Source organism: Lactuca sativa, chromosome 2, assembly GCF_002870075.4.
Source record: "Lactuca sativa cultivar Salinas chromosome 2, Lsat_Salinas_v11, whole genome shotgun sequence".
NCBI classification, from domain to species: Eukaryota; Viridiplantae; Streptophyta; class Magnoliopsida; order Asterales; family Asteraceae; genus Lactuca; species Lactuca sativa.
In genome coordinates this window covers 188564394-188584916 of record NC_056624.2, presented here as the reverse complement: position 1 = coordinate 188584916, position 20523 = coordinate 188564394, and the positions used below count along the sequence as shown (strand labels likewise).

General features: G+C 32.3%; 3 protein-coding genes across 4 annotated transcripts; 1 reads left to right on the top strand and 2 right to left on the bottom strand.

Moving 5' to 3' along the window:
- The first annotated feature begins 2225 nt into the window (after positions 1-2225).
- On the top strand, positions 2226-5505 carry LOC111888661 (sialyltransferase-like protein 1). The gene is made up of 11 exons (XM_023884794.3): positions 2226-2634; positions 2722-2798; positions 3218-3304; positions 3401-3478; positions 3560-3651; positions 3799-4000; positions 4092-4182; positions 4293-4351; positions 4446-4594; positions 4670-4751; positions 4823-5505. Exons 1-11 carry the CDS (start codon positions 2523-2525, stop codon positions 5219-5221), a joined length of 1428 nt encoding a protein of 475 aa, XP_023740562.1. The 5' UTR covers positions 2226-2522; the 3' UTR covers positions 5222-5505.
- A 1571-nt stretch (positions 5506-7076) lies between these two features.
- LOC111888672 (protein PXR1) lies at positions 7077-7893 on the bottom strand. The gene has a single exon (XM_023884805.3). It carries the CDS (start codon positions 7786-7788, stop codon positions 7237-7239), a length of 552 nt encoding a protein of 183 aa, XP_023740573.1. The 5' UTR covers positions 7789-7893; the 3' UTR covers positions 7077-7236.
- A 7586-nt stretch (positions 7894-15479) lies between these two features.
- On the bottom strand, positions 15480-19459 carry LOC111888682 (aspartokinase 2, chloroplastic). 2 transcript variants are annotated; one of them, XM_023884820.3, is made up of 13 exons: positions 19042-19459; positions 18364-18932; positions 18195-18274; positions 18080-18120; positions 17833-17987; positions 17425-17574; positions 17240-17335; positions 17020-17136; positions 16738-16857; positions 16556-16648; positions 16342-16458; positions 16140-16256; positions 15480-15935 (listed from the first exon to the last, which is right to left on the bottom strand). In XM_023884820.3, exons 2-13 carry the CDS (start codon positions 18760-18762, stop codon positions 15735-15737), a joined length of 1686 nt encoding a protein of 561 aa, XP_023740588.1. In that variant the 5' UTR covers positions 18763-18932; positions 19042-19459; the 3' UTR covers positions 15480-15734. The 2 variants fall into 2 exon arrangements, with proteins under 2 accessions (XP_023740588.1, XP_023740581.1); XM_023884813.3 differs by having other exon boundaries at positions 19259-19459.
- Between the last annotated feature and the right edge of the window lie 1064 nt (positions 19460-20523).

Here is a 20523-nt window from a genome sequence, read left to right as displayed (position 1 = left end):
GTGAACACAACGACCTATCTATAGTTTGTGTCATGCGATTTGATGAATGTGGCTAGTTCTTGTTATGTTGTGCTCTCTTAATGGCAAAAATGGTATAATTTGTTTAGTGTATGGTATTGTTAATGGAAAAACGAGGTGAAGTATAACACATTACCATTCAGCCTAAGAAAGTTTTTAGGGTTTCATCTAAAGTTGACTTATTAATTTATTAACTTCTTGAAAAATCAATAAATTAAAAAAAATGTTTTGGTATATAAGAAAGCCTTTTAAAACAATTTTTTGTTAACTCTTTGAAAAATATATTTTAAAAAGTCAGGATTTCTAACTTTCAGAAACAACTTACGACTTATTATGTTTACAAAATAGATAAAAGACAAAATTAAGTCTAATATTTTTTTTAACTAATTGACTTATTGATTTTTGCAACTATAAAAGCTAATCCAAGTATTTTTTAAAAACTCATTTTCTCACGTTCATAAATCAATAATTCTTTTTGAGTAATACTTATTTTTAACTTTGAAATAAAATCTCTAACACCCTCTATGAAATCCAATATATTTCTAGAAATATGATTTTTTTTAAAGTAATTAGAAAATTAATACCGAACCTAAAGGGTTGTGTGTGTGTGTGTTTTTTTTTTTCAGAAGATCTGTGCAACCACTTATGTTTGTGCTACGCAAACAATGTGCAGACCTATGCCACACAAAGTGTTTGTTTTTTGGAAATGTTTAGATCTAAAAAAATTTACGTGAGGCCTTCTCGGCGTACACTTGGCCCAATGACTTTTAAGGTCTGCAAACTCACCTTAACCTTAAAAAAAAAAATTAAAAAAACGTCTCTTTTTTCTTTTCTATGAGCGCATCTGACATTTTTCCACTTCTTCTCACAATCGACTCTCCTTCACTGCCGATCTTCTCCAGCCTCGTCTCCTCCTCCTGGCGCTGCCGTCCATACTAGATGCACCATCGGATGCTCCAACAATCGAGCTCTGATGGTCGGAATTTCCCCTAAAAACGGAAACAAGTTTGCACCTCCTGTTTTTGATTTTTTTTCTTGGAATAATATGAAATTGAAGGTTACTTTGCTGAAAAAACTTTATATTTTACTTAAGTTTTGTTTTTAATCTTGTCGAAAATACGGTTTATTGCTCAAATTTATTATTGAACTAGTTGTGAGACCGATGTAGTACATGAGTTAATTTTGAAAAAAAAATGTTAAATATAAAAGTCAAAATATTTGAGAACTTTGAATTTATAAGAAAATAAGAAAAATAATGAATTATTATTATTGAAATTTTTTTTATCTTTTAAATTTAAACAAATAATTTAAATAAATAAACAAAATAAACTAATAAGCTTTAATTTTAGAATTTTAAAATTAAAAGGTAATTTCCTTAATGATATTGATATCAATTTATTATTACTACATTTATTGTAATTATTACATTAAAATATTATATGAAATTTAATAAAACAGAAAAACTTATAAAATAACATGTTAATTCAAAATAACCACAAAATGACATTTGACAAATTGAATAAGAGTGTGACATATGACAAAAAAAAAATCTTCATTTATTAAAGTACATGTGCCAAAAGTCATATTTTGCTTTTGGATGTTACTGGAAATCCGAAAATCTTGCTAAAAAGAGCCTTTCTTTCTTAATTTTTTGATGAATGTTGTTGAAAAATAATATTTATTGATGTATCTTGTTAGAAATATGAAATAATGTTGTTCATGTGCTATTTTTTGCTGAAATAATGATGTTTATGTGTTGTTTTTTTGCCAAAAATATAAAATAATGATGTTTATGTTCTGTTTTTTTTTGCTGAAAATATGATATAATGATGTTTATATGCTGTTTTTTTTTTTTTTTTGCTGAAAATATGCACTAATGGTGTTTATATTGGTTTTTGTATGCTTAAAGTGTGAAATAATGATTTATATATGCTTTTTTTTTCCCTTAAATCAAGTTATTTATTTGCAGAAAATCAATATTGAAATGTATATATTTTGTAGGTTATGCTTGTTTTAAAATTTGATTTGTATATGTTTTTATGGTTATAAGAAATGTGAGAGAAACAACAATGAACAAATATCCATCTAAAAAGATTGATTTTGCACAAAAATTTATGGATATGGTTCGTAAACTTTTGGTTTCGAAAAATCAAAAAGCATCTATTTTTTTTAATGAATAGGATATAAAAGAAAATTTAATTAGTCTTTTATATTTCTTACAGTGAACCTTATTCGTCAAGGGTTTGGGAATTTTTGCTCCAAAAAAATTAGTGGATTCTATTTTGGTGTTAATCTAGAGAAGAAGATGAATCATTGAATTGATCGCATTCAACAACTTCTGCACTTGGAGATAGTAGAGCAAAGAAGTGCGAGCGAATCACAAATCTGATGCTACTTCATTGATCTTACTCTGTTTGTATTACTACATTCCATCACAACCAAAACCCCCGATCTCCATCACCGACAGAGTGACCTAGATCGACCGAGCTAAGGAAGCCACCACCATGACGAGGCCACTGAAACCCTCATCAAGAAGACCTGCATTTGTTCATCTCATCTGCGCTGCAACCGTCTTCTCTCTCATTGTTTTCGCCATTCAATCCTTTTTCTTCACTGGTGACTTACTTTCCTTCGCTATAAGTTTTCTAGCACCCTAATCCAACCGACTAGCAATTTTGATTAATTTTACCCTCCTTCTGGCAGGTACTCGTACCAAAACTCTGAACACAGAAGACGTCCAGATCTTATCTGGTTTTCAGGCCGACGTTCAGCAATGTGTGGTTAGCTTCATTCTCCTTTTCATCTCTCACACGAAACCATATGGCACAGTTGGTAGTTAATTAGTTATGTTGCTCTACTTGTATTGTCATCTGCAATTACGTATATCACTTAGTTATGTTGCTCTACTTGTATTGTCATCTGCAATTACGTATATCACTGCAAGCTATTTCGTTAAATTCATCATACAGTTCATCTCGCAGTCAATTTCAACAACAAAAAAAAAAAAAGGAACTTTTGGCTGATCACATGCTTGTTCCCAAGCATTTAAGGTTTTAGCCTTGTTAATCCTTGAACAAATTTTCTGAATCCAAATGGTTGCTCGTCTATATACAGTGTCATGGATTTGCCATTGTTTATTTGTTGAATTATATTATGCTAATTCCTAGTGCCTTCTCTTACTAGTTTGAATCACATGTAGGCAAACAGAGGATTTGGACTTACTGCACAAATCATTGACCACTGCAAGTTGGTTCTTAAGCTTCCTGAAGGGACTAATAGTACCTGGGTATGTCTCTCACTCCCTTTGTTATCTATCTTTATATCTTATATAATTATCAATCAATCAATCAAGCTCTCTCACCAATCTGGTATTGAATTGCAGTTGAACCCACAGTTTAAGACATATGAGCCATTAGAATACAAATATGATGTTTGTGAGGCAATTCTCCTGTGGGAACAGGTTAGTGATTATCATTATTTTTTCCAATGCATATGTAAATGAGTAAATTATGTAATCCTTTTTCTTCTTTCTGAATTGCAGTATCGTAACATGACCACAGTTTTGACAAGAGAATATTTAGATGCAAGACCAGATGGATGGATGGACTATGCAGCCAAAAGAATAGCACAGTTGTATGTTTTTCTCTCTCTTTCTCTAATATTGATAAACCAAGACTTAAAAGATCTTTTTTCTTTTGTGTTGTTACACAATACTGTCATTCTTGAATGGTTATTTACACTTTGTTTAGTGATTCTTTATCTTCTCCAATTGTTTATTAGAGGTGCAAAAGATTGCAGCAATCGCACGCTTTGTGAGGAACTTCTTAATCCAATGTTGCCAGCCAAACCACCATTTCACCCTAGACAGTTTGAGAAATGTGCTGTTGTTGGAAACTCGGGTGATCTTTTGAAGACTGAATTTGGTGAAGAAATCGATAGTCATGATGCAGTTATAAGAGACAATGAGGCACCTGTGAATGAGGTAAATCAGTCACCTCAAATTTTAGCCATATTTAGGATATTTAGTTGATGTAAGTTATTCATTCCTCTTTTTAACCTTCTTTTTTAAGCAGAAATATGCAAAACATGTTGGTCTAAAGAGGGATTTTCGACTAGGAGTTAGGGGCACTGCACGTAATATGGTCACCATCCTCAATGGATCAGGTCAATAGATATTCTTTTCAAGATTTTAACATCTTAAAATCTATTTACATACCACTCAAATTTTTTCTACCTTTTTTTTTTTTTTTTTTTTTTTTTTTTTTTTCCTGCAGATGATGAGGTGCTTGTCATCAAAAGTGTAACTCACAGAGACTTCAACAAAATGATTGATGTAAGTAGTATCCAATACAAACTTTTTTTTTTTTTTTTTTTAATATATTTATAATCCTAATTCCTAACACATTCTTTCCTTCATCTTTTTTCAGATGATTCCAAATCCAGTTTATCTGTTTCAAGGTATTGTTTTACGAAGAGGTGCGAAAGGAACTGGGATGAAATCAGTTGAGCTGGCACTTTCTATGTGTGATATTGTTGACATATACGGTTTCACTGTCGATCCTGGCTATACAGAATGGTTAGTGTCAAATACCTATTTTACCCCCACCCCACTTGAGATCATATCTTGTTCTCACTTTTGATTCTTTAATAGGACCAGATACTTCTCTGAGCCAAGAAAAGGTCACAATCCGTTACAAGGAAGGGCGTATTACCAACTTCTTGAATGTCTTGGTGTAAGCAATTAAAGATTTTCTTGTTTTGATAAGTTTCAAACTCGCATGACCAAACTACCCTTATATTTTAGGTGATTAGGATACATTCTCCTATGAGGGCAAAAAGGGAACAAGACTGGTCGGATGTGCCAAGTCGTGAGAAGATAGGGAGAGCGCATGCAGCTGCCACGCGGTTAAAGAGGAGTGAAGAGAGTGAGTATGGTAAAGCGGGGCAGTTTGGGAACTGTAAAGTGTGGGGGAATGCGGGTGCGTATGGGAGTGGGCCCGTATCAGGGTCTAGAGATATGAGCAGCAAAAGGAGGAATTCGAATTACAGTAAATGGGAGGTGATGCCTTTTAAGAGTTTGAGACAAGAAGCACAGGAACATTACATGCAGATGGAAGGGGTTTCGTTGTATAAGATGGATGGTAACAAATTGGATGATTTAGTGTGTGTGAGGCATCCTTTAGAATCTGAATCTGAATCTTAGGTGAAGGAAAAACTGTGTTGTAATTTTTTAATTTATATTGGTTTGTGTTATACCACTTGTGTGCATTGCAAAGTCCAAGGGGAATAGAGTTATATCTTAGATAATCAACAAGGATTCTGGTAATGCTGACGTGGAGGGCTGAATGTGTGGTCGTCATTTTCAGGCACAATGTCTAGATGTAAACAAAGATAAGTTGGGATTGGATTTTCAAGGGAAGTGTAATTTGTTGTTTTATACCAAATTCTATTCATCAATGTTTTCACATAGTTTGGTTTGGGTTGTTAGATATTTATGTGGACGTTTTATTATGTACACATGATCGAGCAATGTGGTTCAGTTTTGTTTCATGAAATTTGAAGATCCACTTTCTTTGTTTATTTTGGTATTGTAAGTGTAACAATCCAAAATTTTATAGAAAAATGTGCCTGGAAATACTTCATTTGTTTTCCAAGTGCACAAAAGGTATATTATTGTTAATTACATGGCGTGAGTAAACTACAATAAGGAGAGTTACTATCTAGTATTTACATTACAAAATAGATCCCATCAAAGTTTCTTAATATTTTTAACTCTTCATAATAACTTCTCATAGCGATCCTAATTGATTTCAATAGACATAAACACTATACATGAATTAAATATGTTAAGGCTTCTTACTTTGCATATTTTAATACATCATAGCCATATCTCACATCTATGATGATCATAGATGTTTTCTATGTATTTCTCGTTAAGGCATTATACTTTGACAATGTCCATCATCTCATAATGGCTTTAGTTTCAATTCAACTATCTCATTAGGGATGCGCGTGAGATGGAACCCGAGATTCCCGAACACCGAATTTGGTGGAAAATCCGAACCGATTAAGAGGGGCAAAACGGTCAACTTGACTTTCAAGGGGCAAACACGCACCAGTCTTCGAGCTTTGTTTTTACATTGAAATTCAACACAAACGTCCCTAACATTGTTTAAATTATATGCTACTGTATCACTTTCGAATGATTAGGAATACTTATACCTTCATCATGTTGTATTTTCTGTTCTTTCGGTAAAAAGAGATTAATGGCCATCGACCCTTGTTTGACTATCCCCAAGTGTACAGATAAGAAGGTATCTTTCTCATCTTACCTTGAGGAACATTAAACAAAGCAAAATTTTATCCTATGGAGCTTTGTTTTTACATTGAAATTCAACATAAACGTCCCTAACATTGTTTAAATTATATGCAGGAACAAGCTAAGACAAGTTCTGTGACAGCTGGAAATCATAAAGTTGAGAAGGTAATCAACCACTTTTAGTTATCTTAATGGTGCTCATCAATGATGATGTCACTGTCTTTGTAATCCAATGCAGGATATTGACATACACAAACACTTCTGGTGCCATACGTATAACTAACGTATTAAGACCATCAAGTCCAAAGATTTATCTCCTTCATGGGTCTGGAAAAAACCCATTAATGATATTCAAGTCAAAGAGTTGTCAAAGGTAAATACACTAAAAGATCAGTCTAATACAAGAATTGAGGACAACGGTTTTTTTTGTAGATATTAAACAAACAACCACATAAACCATCATTTCCATTGTTAAAATCATGATTGACCCAATAATAAGGGCGACAGGATATGCAAGTATTGCAAAAGCTAAAAATGCAACCAGAATCTATGACTCCCTAATTAAACATTTTACCTGGTGTGTTTGTGAAAATATGTCTATTAACATCTTCTCTTACAAAAATACTCTCTACATATATATGCAATGAACAGCTAATGCAAACCTAACCTGTCTCTAAAAGAATTATACGATGGAGCTCAAATGAATCAAAGATTTGTAATATAAATTCTGGAAAATTAGTAAACTGAAACTCAAATCATCCTTTAATCTTCTACTCAATAACTTATCATCGTAACAAAACTGAACCAAAAAAAACATCAGAAAGAGAGATCTTACACAGGACATGAAAGCACAACAAGCAACCATGTCTTTGAATTGAAAGCGAACAAACAAAATCCTATCATTTCTTAGGAGCAGTGTCAGGAACAACTTTGAGTAGCTTCCTCTTCTTAGACTTGGCAAGCTTCTTCAGCGTCTTCGGATTGGTGATTTTCTGAAGCTTCGTACCAGATTTAAGTATGTTTTCTTCCTTCCTCTTTTCCCTCTCCTTCTTCTTCTCCCTCTTCTCCACCTTGTTCTTCCTTATCTCCTCCTTCAACTCTGTTATCCTCTCCTTATAAGCCTTCTTAATTTCCTTCTGCTGCGCCCTCTCCTCGAACGTCGATTTCTTCAGGCTCACCCTAACCGCCGATGATCTCTGTGTTTTCGGTTGCTTCCACTTCCTTCCGGATACTTTACCCGCTATCACCCCGTCGTATGTCGGCTTCCCGAAGATCGGCTTGTTAGGGTTTTCCGAAGAAGAAACGGCTTGTCGCTTTGAAGTTTGGATTTCTTCGGCGGCGTCGATATCCATGGAGGCATCCTTCTCCTGCTGCTGTTCAGATCTCTTCCTCTTGTAGGTTTTGCCGCCGAACCCTTCATCCAGGCATCTGAAATCAATGGTGCACGCCATTGATATTTGATGGGAAAAAAGAAAGATTAGGTATGCCTATTGACGCCCCTGTGTAAAACCCTAAAAATCTAAGAGAAAGAATGGAGGGTTTTTATACGCATGCATCTTCCACCAGTCCACCGTGGTGACAAAAATGGCCCCTAGGAAAGAAGGTTACAACTTAAAATTTAGAATCGACATTACATTTTTCTATTTTTCTGTTAACCTTTAAAGTTTAAACAATAATAATAATAATTAAAAAAAAAAAAAAAAAAAAAAAAAAGATAACGATTTGAAAAGGTAACGAACTTTCGGACTTTTTTCATATTTAGTCACTAAATTTTTTTTAGTTATCTATTTGCCACTAAACTATTGAAACTGTTCATATTTTACTCTTATGACCGGTTGTTACCGGTCATAAGGGTAAAATGTGAACAGTTTCAATAGTTTAGTGGCAAATAGATAACGAAAAAAAGTTTAGTGACTAAATATGAACAAAATCGAAAGTTCGTTTCCCTCTAAAAAGTTCAATGACTAAATGTGAACAAACTTTCTCTTGTATTATGTTTTAGCAAATTATTATTTTTTTTTAAATTGTATGAAAAAAAAACTGAAAATATATTTAAAAAAACAAAAAACCGAAACCGAAATAAAAAACCAATGGTTTGAGATTTTCCAAAATAAAAAATCAAAATTTCTAATCTGATTTTGGTTTTACAAAAAAATGAACCATTCTCACTGATGTGAATTATAACCACTGGTTTGGCATGCGGAATTTGTGACATCCCATGAATACGTAGTTACAACATCGTATGACCTCGTAATTCATAATAAGGGGTTAGAGTATCATCGCATGAATACGTAGTTACAACATCACCTGAACTCGTAATTCATCACTTACAGTTTATGGGTTTGCTGGTGTTTCCACTGGATTGTCTAGAATAGTCCGTGGTCGCCATTTATACTCTGGTAGATAACTACATCGCTACATTGCCGGTTAAGGTTATGGTATCTCCTTTCATCCTACATCACCTATTCATCATAATCTATTTACCTAATTATCATCACCTTTCTATCATCACCTATCTCTCATCATTTTATTTCATCACACACCAACTATTTCATCTACCCATGTTTCATCCGCAACATATTTGTAGATATAAAATAAATATACCGTTTAAATCTTTTAAAACATGTATAAAATCGTTCATCCAACATAGACAACAAGTATTCAAATAATATGCACACATAACACGTAATTTATATAAAATACTTCATATATATGTGTAAGATGAAAGTAACTATATATACCATAAAAATCCCATAAATGCTTCCTAACTTCAAACCCCCAAGGTTTACTCTACTAAAGCTTCATATTCTCGGCTCTCTGGACCTAGAAGGGTCCAGATTCCTAACTTCAAACCCCAAGGTTTACTCTACTAAAGCTTCATATTCTCGGCTCTCTGGACCTATAAGGGTCCAGATCTATAACACAAACTTGCAAGAGGGGTTTGAGGCATTTAAAACCCCAAAGATGAAGTGATTCAAGCCCTAACCCCAAAATGGAATCTACACAATAAGGAAGGAAAGGGGTTCATTTTTGTACCTCAGAATGAAGCTCCTTGCTTGAATAACTCAGAACAATAACCTTCCTTGGTCCCTCTTGTTGGAACTCTTCTCCTTTCTTGCAAAATCACACCAAAAAGCTCAAGATAGCTTTTCCTCTCACTCTACACACTCAAGTTCGCTAGGGTTCTCACTTATGGGAAAGGTAGTCGCAATTGAAGACCATAAGTGCCTTTAAATATGGATCGGGCCCAAAGATTTAGGGTTTCTGCCAACAGCGCGGACTCGTCGAGTCGTCTCACCGACTCGTCGAGTCCATTCATTAATCCGAGTCATCAGTCGCGACCTTACTCGAAGAGTTGAGGCGTCAACTCGCCGAATCTCTCTTCTTAACTCAAAAGAAAAATACTTAAATTATGATACCTGGAAATCCGAATGTTACATTTTGTTTTTTTTATTTCATAGATTTCTTCATCAACAAATGTTGCTACAATTAAACAAAAATAAATAATTTGCTAAAACATAATACAATAGGAAGTTTGTTCACATTTAGCCATTGAACTTTTTAGAGGGAAACGAACTTTCGATTTTGTTCACATTTAGTCACTAAACTTTTTTTTTCGTTATCTATTTGTCACTAAACTATTGAAACTGTTCACATTTTACCCTTATGACCGGTAACAGCCAACTTAAGGAGTCATAGTAAGTAGATGTGACAAATAGAAAGATGTTTAATAGTTAAAAAATGTTTTTTTTGATTGATTAAGGCTACATAGAGTGGGAGGTACTACGCCTCGTCACCACTCTCGCTAAGCATGCGCTATATTGTTTCTGGTTCTCACCAAGGGGGTGGCCAAGGAGAAGTCGACAAAGGACAAACCTGCAACAAGAGGAGAGAGAAAGTGGGGTAAATGTTTGGGTTTGACTCACTTTAATGTTATACCTATTATTTTTTAAGAAAATGTTCATGTTTTTATAAAAATATAATCGTTTTGAAAAAAATAATAATTTTTAGGAAGAATTTCATATATGTCCCTCTTAAACTTCAAAATATCATATTTGTCTAACTGAATTTCTCAATATCATATTTACCCTTCATAAACCCTCAAAATATCATATTTGCCCAAATCCTTTTTATAATGTTTTTAATATTTTATAATCATTCTTTATACCTTAGAATTATTATAATAATTAAAAATTTTAACCATATTACCGTTACGTCTATGATAATGGAATGTGAACTTCTAAATTGTTGGAATGTCGCCCTCTTGACAAACAAAAAGATTCATCTTCAACCCTCTATATGGAATGTATATTTTGATTGTTTAGTTTTTGTTGTTTTTTGTTATTATCATGTTGTAGATAGAGGTTATTTTAGATATTAACATTGATATTTTGATGTTTAAAAAGTATATATCCGATATTTTGATATTTAAGAAGGGCATATATGATATTTTGATGTTTAAAAAGTATATATCCGATATTTTGATATTTAAGAAGAGCATATATGATATTTTGATGTTTAAAAAGGATATATATGATATTTTGAAATTTTATGATGGGTAAATATGATATTTAGAACTTTTATAAAGGGTAAATATGATATTTAGAAATTAAGTTGGGTAAATATGATATTTTGATGTGTAAGAAAGGCATGTATGAATTTCTCCCATTTTTACCTCTTATCAACCACTATAAATAAACATATAAACCTCCACATTTCAACACACATAAAAAAAAATGTCATCATCATCTTCCTCAGAAGATGCTCTTGGGACCGTATTACAAGCAGTCATCGGCGTACTTATTATGCTAGAATAAACAATTATCGGCTAGGAAGCGAGCATTGCGCAACGTAAACCAAGAAGATATATCCAAAGAGAACATGAAGCATCCTACCAACGTCTCATGTATGATTGTTTTGATGAGCATGGTCTTTTTCAAGGAATATTATTTCCGGTGACGGCTACGAATGCATAAAGATTTGTTTCTGCGTATTGTCGAAGGTGTGATAGGAGCGTCTAATTATACCCGACAACGCCTAGATGCAAGATGTACATTAGAATTTGATCCAATTCAAAAATATACAATTGTATTTCGTATGTTAGCATATGACACCCACTACGATTCACTAAACGAGAGTTTTAGAATGTTTGCACGTACCACACAAGCAGTAGCGTAACCATGATTTTATTTTAATGTAAACCAAATAATTTTCAAAATATGAGAGAGTAGCAAAATATTTCAAATGATAACAAAGTATAACAATGTATGCATTCTAAAGTAAAATGTTCATTTAAGTTGCACATGACGCTTTCGTACATCATTAAAATCATCTAAAATTGAGTGTATACTGAAAAGCTTAGTGTTATCTCTTATTGCTCAACAAAATTCCCGAAACAGAGAGGGGAATAGTTCAAAAAGCGGCATCATAATTCTTTAATTTCAAATTGTAATCAATTTCAAGTTTTGTTATTGGTAAAATGTATTCAATTTCAAGTTTTGCTACGCAGTGACCATATAAAGCCCTACTTCTTTTATTTAACAAAATATATATTTGTATATATAAGAACTCAAATTTATGTGGGGTGGCCAAGGCCCACCATTGCATCCATATTGCTACTCCATTGCACACAAGAACGTCTTACGAGTTTTACAGATCTAATCATGTCTTTGTATGGTCCATGTTATTTGCATCATCCTACTTCTAGTGACATACAAAAATTATATGCTCGTCATGCGAATGTGCATGACTTTCCTTAGATGTTAGGAAGTTTAGATTGCATACACTGGAGATGAAATATATCTCCAAATGCATATCATGAGCAATTATCATGATCTGACGGTCTTACTTGATGTCGTAGCCTTACAGGATTTGTGGTTATGACATGCCTACTTCAATAGTCCTGGTTCGATTAATGACGTTAATATTCTTAATAATTCAGCAATATTCAGCAAAGCATATGATGGTACCGCCCCATATTAGTCATTTGTACTCCAAGGAACGGAATACAAATTTAGGTACCATCTTGTCGATGGGATTTATCCCGACTTTTTGGTTTTTGTTAAAACTTTGTCCTGTCCGGATGACCCTCAAAGATCAAGATTTAATAGAGTCCAAGAAAAAGCGAGGATAGATGTCGAACAAGCGTTTGGAGCACAAAAAAAGCGTTGGCAAATACTTGCTAAAAGCGTCAATGTTTCGTGAAGTAACAACTATGAAAAATATGATATATACGTGTACATATTACATAATATGATAAAAGATCATGAAGAAAACACAATATTTCCCTATGACGAGAATCAAGTCATCCCCGATACACAATCACTATAATATGGTGGTCAATAATGGATTCAAAGAGTAAGCATAATAAACAATGTAGTAATCCATTCCGAATTCGCCACTATTTGACTAATTGACAACCTGGATCTTAATATACCACCCGAAGATGAATTAGAAGGCCAATTTTCGGACGAAGACATGTTGCTTTAGTTATGATGAGTTGTTTTTTTATGTACTGAATCATGTTTCTAGGTAATAAGTAATGTTTTAATTTATTAAGTTGTATTTTAAGTTTTAATTTATTGTAACTTTTTAAGACACGGAGCCTAGATTGTTACAAACTAGGTTACAACCCGTGGAAACCACGGGTAAGAAAAATATTGATAATTAAAGAGAGTAATGAAAAATCAAATATTTATAAAATTTTATTAAATTAATAAGATATAATTTTTGCTTAGACTTTTATATATTTTTTAGACCGAAGCTGTTACAAAGTAAAATTTCTTCAATCTCAAACAAAGTCAGGTTCCTAAAATGATCTTCGTTGAGTGATAAAAGTACATTACTTTTCACATTACAATATCCTCATAAAAGAATTTTGAAAATAAATACTATAATTGGATAAATTTTCTAAGTACAATGCTTATAAAGACATCAAATTTAATAATACATTTGCAAACATTTAATTATTTAGAATAATAATACATTTGCAAACATTTGTTTATTTAGAAACTTAGATGTTTTGTCCGTAACCATATAATTGTTTATTTAAACTAATTTGTCAATGTGTTTTAAAATATGAGCAACTTTCTTTATGTCTAGATTTACGATAAAATTATTATGTTGTATAATTAGATATATAATTATAAAAATTGAAAAACAAAAAAAGAACATAGAGAAAAATAGTTATATTAAGATTATAGAAATTTTGCATTATTAAGAGGTAGTTGAATTAAAATTATAAAGATATCCATTAAAAAATAAATTTTCTTATTGTCTTACCTTTCCAAGCACGTAAAAATTGACAAGTGAGACCAAGACAAAAGCTTATTGCTATGGAAAACATTTATGTATTTCCTTCTCAATCATATTTTCCATGAACTTGCCAAAAGTGACATCATTTGAATCATGAAATTCAAACCTGTACCTTCAAGTTCAATCATAGGAAAGTAATAGAATCAAAATCAAAACTTTAATAGTTAAAGCATGTTTAAGATAAAACTCTAGTATGATTCCCCACCTTGTTTAAAATTTAAAATTAAGGACATCATAATATACTTAAAATAAAAAAAAAATTCAAAGCATGTTCAAAATGTAAAATTCAATCTCAACCCATGAAACTATTGGATTTCACCTTGTGCAATTCTTATTTTAATGGCTTGTACTACTTCTCCAATTTCACAAGCGCTATATCACTAACCAGTTTTTCTCCACACTTTAACAATGAATTGCTGCAAAAGAATCCAAATTAGAATCATTGACATCAAACCTTTTAACTAATAGATTAATCGATTATTACCTATTGATTAATTTTGGTTAATGTGGGTTGCAAAATAAGCTATTGTTGGCACCTTTTTTATAAACCGTTCACGGAGTGACATAAAGGTGAATTGCTGCAAAAGAATCCAAATTAGAATCATCAACATCAAACCTTTTATCTAATAGATTAGTCCACTATTACCTATTGATAACTTTGGTTACTGTGGGTTGCAAAATAAGCTCGTGTTGGCACCTTTTTCATAAAGGGTTCAAGGAGTTTGATTATTCAAGAAATCAAGCACAAAGATAAAAATAGCTTACAAATCCATTATAAAACTGAAAGATTGAAAAGGAACTTATCAAAAGGAAATTCCACAAAAGAAGCATCTAAAAGCGGAAGCCATTTCAGACATATCAGCAATTAATGTTCATCTTCAGTAAACACAAATTAAACAAAAGATTTCATACATATAATACAGAGTAATAACAAAATTTCAAAACCTAATCTTTGAAAACAACGAAATAAAGGAATGAGCTCTACTCATCCATCCCCAAACAAACGTATTAAATGTGAAATCAAATAAATCATGGCCAGAAACGTTACCTATTGTTAGAGCTTAAAAATCAAGATTGGATATTGTAGTCTTTGTCTCGTCCCTTTGAAGTTGCTTGTAGGGGCTATAAAAGTGAAGCATACAGACTCTTATTTAGAAAGATAGAATGAAATTAAGCAAAAGTTGTATTGGGTTAAGAAAAAAGAGAAAAGAATAACATCAACCGGTGACTGCAAAAATCATCAAAAAAACCATGGCCATCGGAGAACAATCACTATCAACATAAAATAGATGAAAAGAAGAGTATTTGACCAAAACTTACTGATGGGTCTAAGAATAAGGACGATAACCGCTAATAAGAAACCTCCAGCAACCAGTCCGTCATGCGCTTCTTCCCAAACACTCTTCATCTTCAATAACTGCTTCAAATCTATATCATAACCCTAGATATATAGAAATGGGCGAGATTTAGGGGATATAATTAGGTATTCCAAAACTAAATCTGGTTAATAAATTTTAAATTTGAATCTCTCATTTCACGGGAGGGAGGGAATGATTTATGGAAAAATCAAAAATCAAAGCGAGAATGGGGCGATTTGCGGGCGATCAATTACCGGGTTCATAGGATTGATTGACTGTTATTCAAACCCATATGTGGTTTAAAGCTAAAAGGGCATATTCTGTAATTCAGTTTGAAATTTTTTGCATTAAGAAGATGCCATGTGCAGAAAATTACTCTCTTTTATTAGGAGAGGAGATTATGATATTTATAGACACACCAAATTTATTATAAAATATAAGTTACTATTTGGCGTAATTTACCCTTATCGTAAGAAAGCTAGAAGCCATTAAAGAGCAATGAAGAAATCCATACATTACAAAAAATAAAAAGTGTCCATAGAAAGAAGCCCTAAAATCAAGCAAGGATTCATTATTTGGGATTGCTTACAATAAATACATAGCCCTCCATGGAGTCATGGTTTGTGACCATTCTGAATACCGCTATTATATTATAGAATCCCTAAAATCAAGCCATGGATACATTAGTTTGTTACTAGTGCATTTTACTGTCTATGGTTTAGGGTTTAGATTCCATTTCCATTTCCATTTCCATTGTGGTTGACTAGGTCAGCAACAGCAAGATCAGTCTCAAAGAAGGCCGAATGGAGAGCCCTCACACATTTTTCCGACTCACTGTCATTAACTATCAACGATATATTCACCTTCGATGCTCCTTGAGATATCATTTGAACATTCACTCCATTTGTACGAAGAACATGAAATACCTACATTATAAAAAAAAAACAAATACAATACAAAAATTACACATCAAAAGAAAATCTAATTACACCATAGAAGCAAGACATAACAAAACAGATCAGATTGTAGTGCCTTTAGCATACATTTGACTAAGACCAAGACCAATAATGTCAGTAGGACAAATTTGTAAATTTCTGTCCCACCCAAAAAGGTGGAATAGGGATTCGTACCTTCTCCAATATAAGTGATGACCTCTGAACATTCCCAATCAGTGAAATAATTGATCGGTGTTGAAGGAGATTCACTTTAGCAATTTTTTCAAGTTCTTCAACAACATTATCAAGTTCCTGATTAAAAAGTACAAAGATTGATTCACTTATTACAAAAAGATTTTTCATTGTCAAATAATGAAGAATGATACGAAATGCTTGCCTGCTGAATCAACTCCCTGCTCCAAAGCTTTGAAGGATCCAATGTTAAAGAAATACTAACTTCACTAGTAGCTACAACATCAACCGAAATACCCAAATCTTCAAAAGTTGAAAATACCTAAATCATGTGTCAATTATAACTTAAAAGTTACATCAGTCTGCTAAAAGAATAAAGAAATTAAATCATATTCCCCTTCTTTTTTCTTTTTTTTTACCTTAGCTAGGAATCCAAATTGACCAAGCATACGAGTGCTAACAATATCCAACATGGTCACATTACGTTTCAAAACAATGCTAGTCAGTATCGCCTGAAATTGAAAGTTGTTAGATGTTTTACAATTTGTAAAATTTATAAAAATAAAATAAAAAATTACAGTAGTATAATTTAGCTTCTGACCTTTGACATATCTCTTGATTTAGTGATCAGGGTACCTGGAGCATTAGGGTTGTAAGAATTTTTAACCCTAACTGGAATATCACCTTCTCTTGCAGGCCTCATAGACTGTGGATGAAGAACCTATATATATATATATATATATATATATATATATATATATATATATATATATATATATATATATATATATATATATATATATGAAAAGGAAACAGAGAATAATAAGTAAGATCCACATGGAGATTGGATAGAGTAAAAAATGAAAAATTAATTTTATGCTACCTGAGCACCAAAATATGCAAGTTCAGCAGCCTCATCAAAAGTTAAATAAGGCACAGGTTCTGCACCTGGATATATGTTGGGATCACATGTCAAAACACCATCTACATCTTTCCACACCTGGTTATATATATAAGGATTAGGAACAAACATATAAAGTTTTAAAAAATAATGATAATAATAATTAATTTCCATGGGAAAATACAACAAATTTTTTACTGACCTGAATTTCTCGCAAGCCTAATCCTTTACCGATGGTTGTGGCAGTCAAATCGCTACCACCTCTGCCTAATGTAGTGATTGCACAAGTTCTGCAACCCTGCAATTAAAATATTGTTATTTTGTAGAATCATGTTTATAGTAGGTGTTGTTCATGAAATTTGAGATGATGTAAAAAGGTAAAAAGACCTTTCCAAGGAAGCCAGTAACAATAGGGATTGCAGGATCATTATTCCAATCACTGTGTAGTTTATTTGCTACAGCTGGATACGTTGCTTCTAAAATATCCGCATTTGTAAAGTCATCAGTTGTTATGAACCCAATATCAAATGCATCATACTGCGATATGGAACAAAAACAAAAAGGCAAGTGTCAGAAGAGAATAATATGCAGGAAATAAGTCATAAAATATGTTTTTGCATTCGGTTGAAAGCCTCTTCAAACAAAATATTAAGAATCAAACCCTCTTAATTACAAGCATCTTATTAGTGGAGGGGTAATTTAGGTATTTTACTTTATTAGTTTGTTGCAACATAGTACACTTATATGGGGGTAGAGGGGAGTTTTCAGATATAAATACAATATGGAGCCACATACTTGGCGAGCTTTGACACCGATTTTATTCAAGTATGCTGCAAATATTCTTGTGGACATGCATTCCCCAAATGACACTAAGTAGTCTCTTGCACGTGGAGTCATATCTTTAAGTACAGCAATCCCATTCAGAAGTCTCTCTAATTTTTCTAGGTGGTCTGCAAAAATATATCAAATTAGAAAACAAGATCTGAAAAATCTTTCAGCATCATATAGAAATGTCTTATTCTTTCAATAATTGGAGGCAGACCTGTTATGAGTGATTTGTCTAATCCAAGCTCATCCACTGTCCTGAGTACACAAATGTTCAACACTCAATCGGCATAAACTAATGTCTATAATCTTTTTATGATGGTAATACTCACCTGTAGTGCAGTTCTTTCACAAAGCTCAGCTCATCTATTTCAGAAACATCAGAAATACAGCTTGCAGCCTTTTCTCCAGCCTATATAATACAACACAGATTTAACATTAAACCTTCTTGAAGAAACAGCTAAAATATCAATTCTTATAAAAATTAATTGTTGCACAGACCACAATAAGCTTGTTGGTAGTCTTCCCCATAGCAGAGAGGACAATCACAGGATTCTCTTCTGGAAAACTGAGGATGAGTTCAGCTATCTCTTTCATCCTATCTGCTGAGGCTACTGAAGATCCACCAAACTTCATCACACATGACAGCTGGTTAATTGATTCTTCCAAACCTTGACATTTGGCTTCGCTTTGTACCAAAACATCATTCTTTCTCGCATCACAAACAACCCTTAGCCCTCCTCTTCCCTTGTTTGGATATGAAACTCTTAATGTCCCACACGATTCAGTGAGCAGATCAAAATTGAGTCTCTTCTGTGAGCACAAAGATTGGGAATGTAGAGCCTTCTTTGAAAAACAATAAGGAGTCTTGATTCCACACAAGTGTGTAGCTGCTGCCATTGAAACAGATTGATTGTTTGCTGCTAGAAACCCACTAAATTAATTAACCCTGAGGTGTTGTAATAAGCTGAGAGAGCTAACTAGGTGGCTTAGCTCTCCCTGCTAAAACTGAAATCGTTGAGGATCTGATGCCTTCTTTTATGAAACTCTAACAGAATTCTATGAAGAACCTGCAAGTACCATGATATATGTGTTGAATTACCAAATTGGACAACCAGTCGTAAATCGTTTACCAATATGAACAATGATGAATAATAGAAACACGTGTAAAGCATGCACCGTCTATTCTAGCGCGTGAATGAAATACAGCAATGATTAACGATTACTGTAGCATAAGAATTCTAATTGAATTGAGATGTTCGTTCAGATCGGCATTTTTAACAGAACTCCATCAAAATGTTAGATTTCAACCACTTTCAGCATCTTTAACATGAGATTAAAGGGAGGAAATTAAATGAAATGAAAGAAGCACAGATCATGAAATTGAATGTCATACCAAGTACAAACAGAGATAGAGAAGAGGGTTTGAAGGGTTTAGGTTAGGGCTTAACGAGTGGGTGCGGCGAGCTTAGAAATAGAGAATCAGGCAATGACTAGGCCTCCAAAAGGAGAGCCGGTGGTGTTATTCCAAACAAATGCCATGGCGAAGTCCCTTGGCTGCTTCCAAGTCTTCCACCTCTTTTCAATGTCATTTTCCTTTTATTTGTATTACTAACCCTGCTGCGTTACGCAGAAGCATTTATATATTTGAAATCTTCACAAATATATGTTTTTTTAAATATAACAATAATGTCGTTGTTAAATTTGATATAATAATTTATATGCTAAGTTGATATAGTATTGATTATTTTGAATTATATGATAATATATACATATATTAAAGCTGCATAATCTCAATCTTTTGAATGACCTCTACCTATGGGTTACTCATGAATAAAAGTAAATATAATATATGGTTTAATATTATTTATAGTTGTTGTTATTGTTAATTCATTTTTAAAATTTATTTGCTTAATGTTTTAATTTCTATCAGTGTAATTATTTAAAATATCACACAATTTTTTTTTTAAAGGTAACAATATAATCATTTATATAGAGTTATTTTTAGCTATTGTTATTATATGTTATTTTAGGCAATTTATTTCAAAACTTTTAACGATTATAAAAATATCTTTAGAAAATATTTTAGTGAATTGATATTACAATTTAGTTTTTGCATTTGGTACTACAATTTATCACTTTTCACTATTCACAAAATATTCTTTGAGTTTTTTTTTAAGTGGAACTGAAATTTATATTGAAGTTGACCCTTTAATGTTATATTTAAAGTAACAATTTAAGTATTTTGTCCATCCAGTTCAAAAGTTGTAGCTTTAAACTGATAATGGTTTACATACAACAACATATTAAATCTAATAAATTAAATATAATATGTTAAATGTTAAAGACATAACTTTATAAGTAGAAGTAAAAATATTATTTTAATATCAAAATTTAGTTTATTTTTATTACACTTTAGGTTTTGATACTTATTTATCCTTATTAACCAATTTATAATCATTATTAGAAAGACATTACACTTTATCATTTCTAACTATTTACAAAATATTATTTGGGTTGTTTAAGTTGAACTAAATTTTATATTTAAGTTGATCATGTAAGATTCTATTTAAATTAACAATTTAAGTATTTTATACAAATTGATTAAAAGTTGTAGCTTTAAAATGATAATGGTTTACATACAATATTAGACCTAATAAA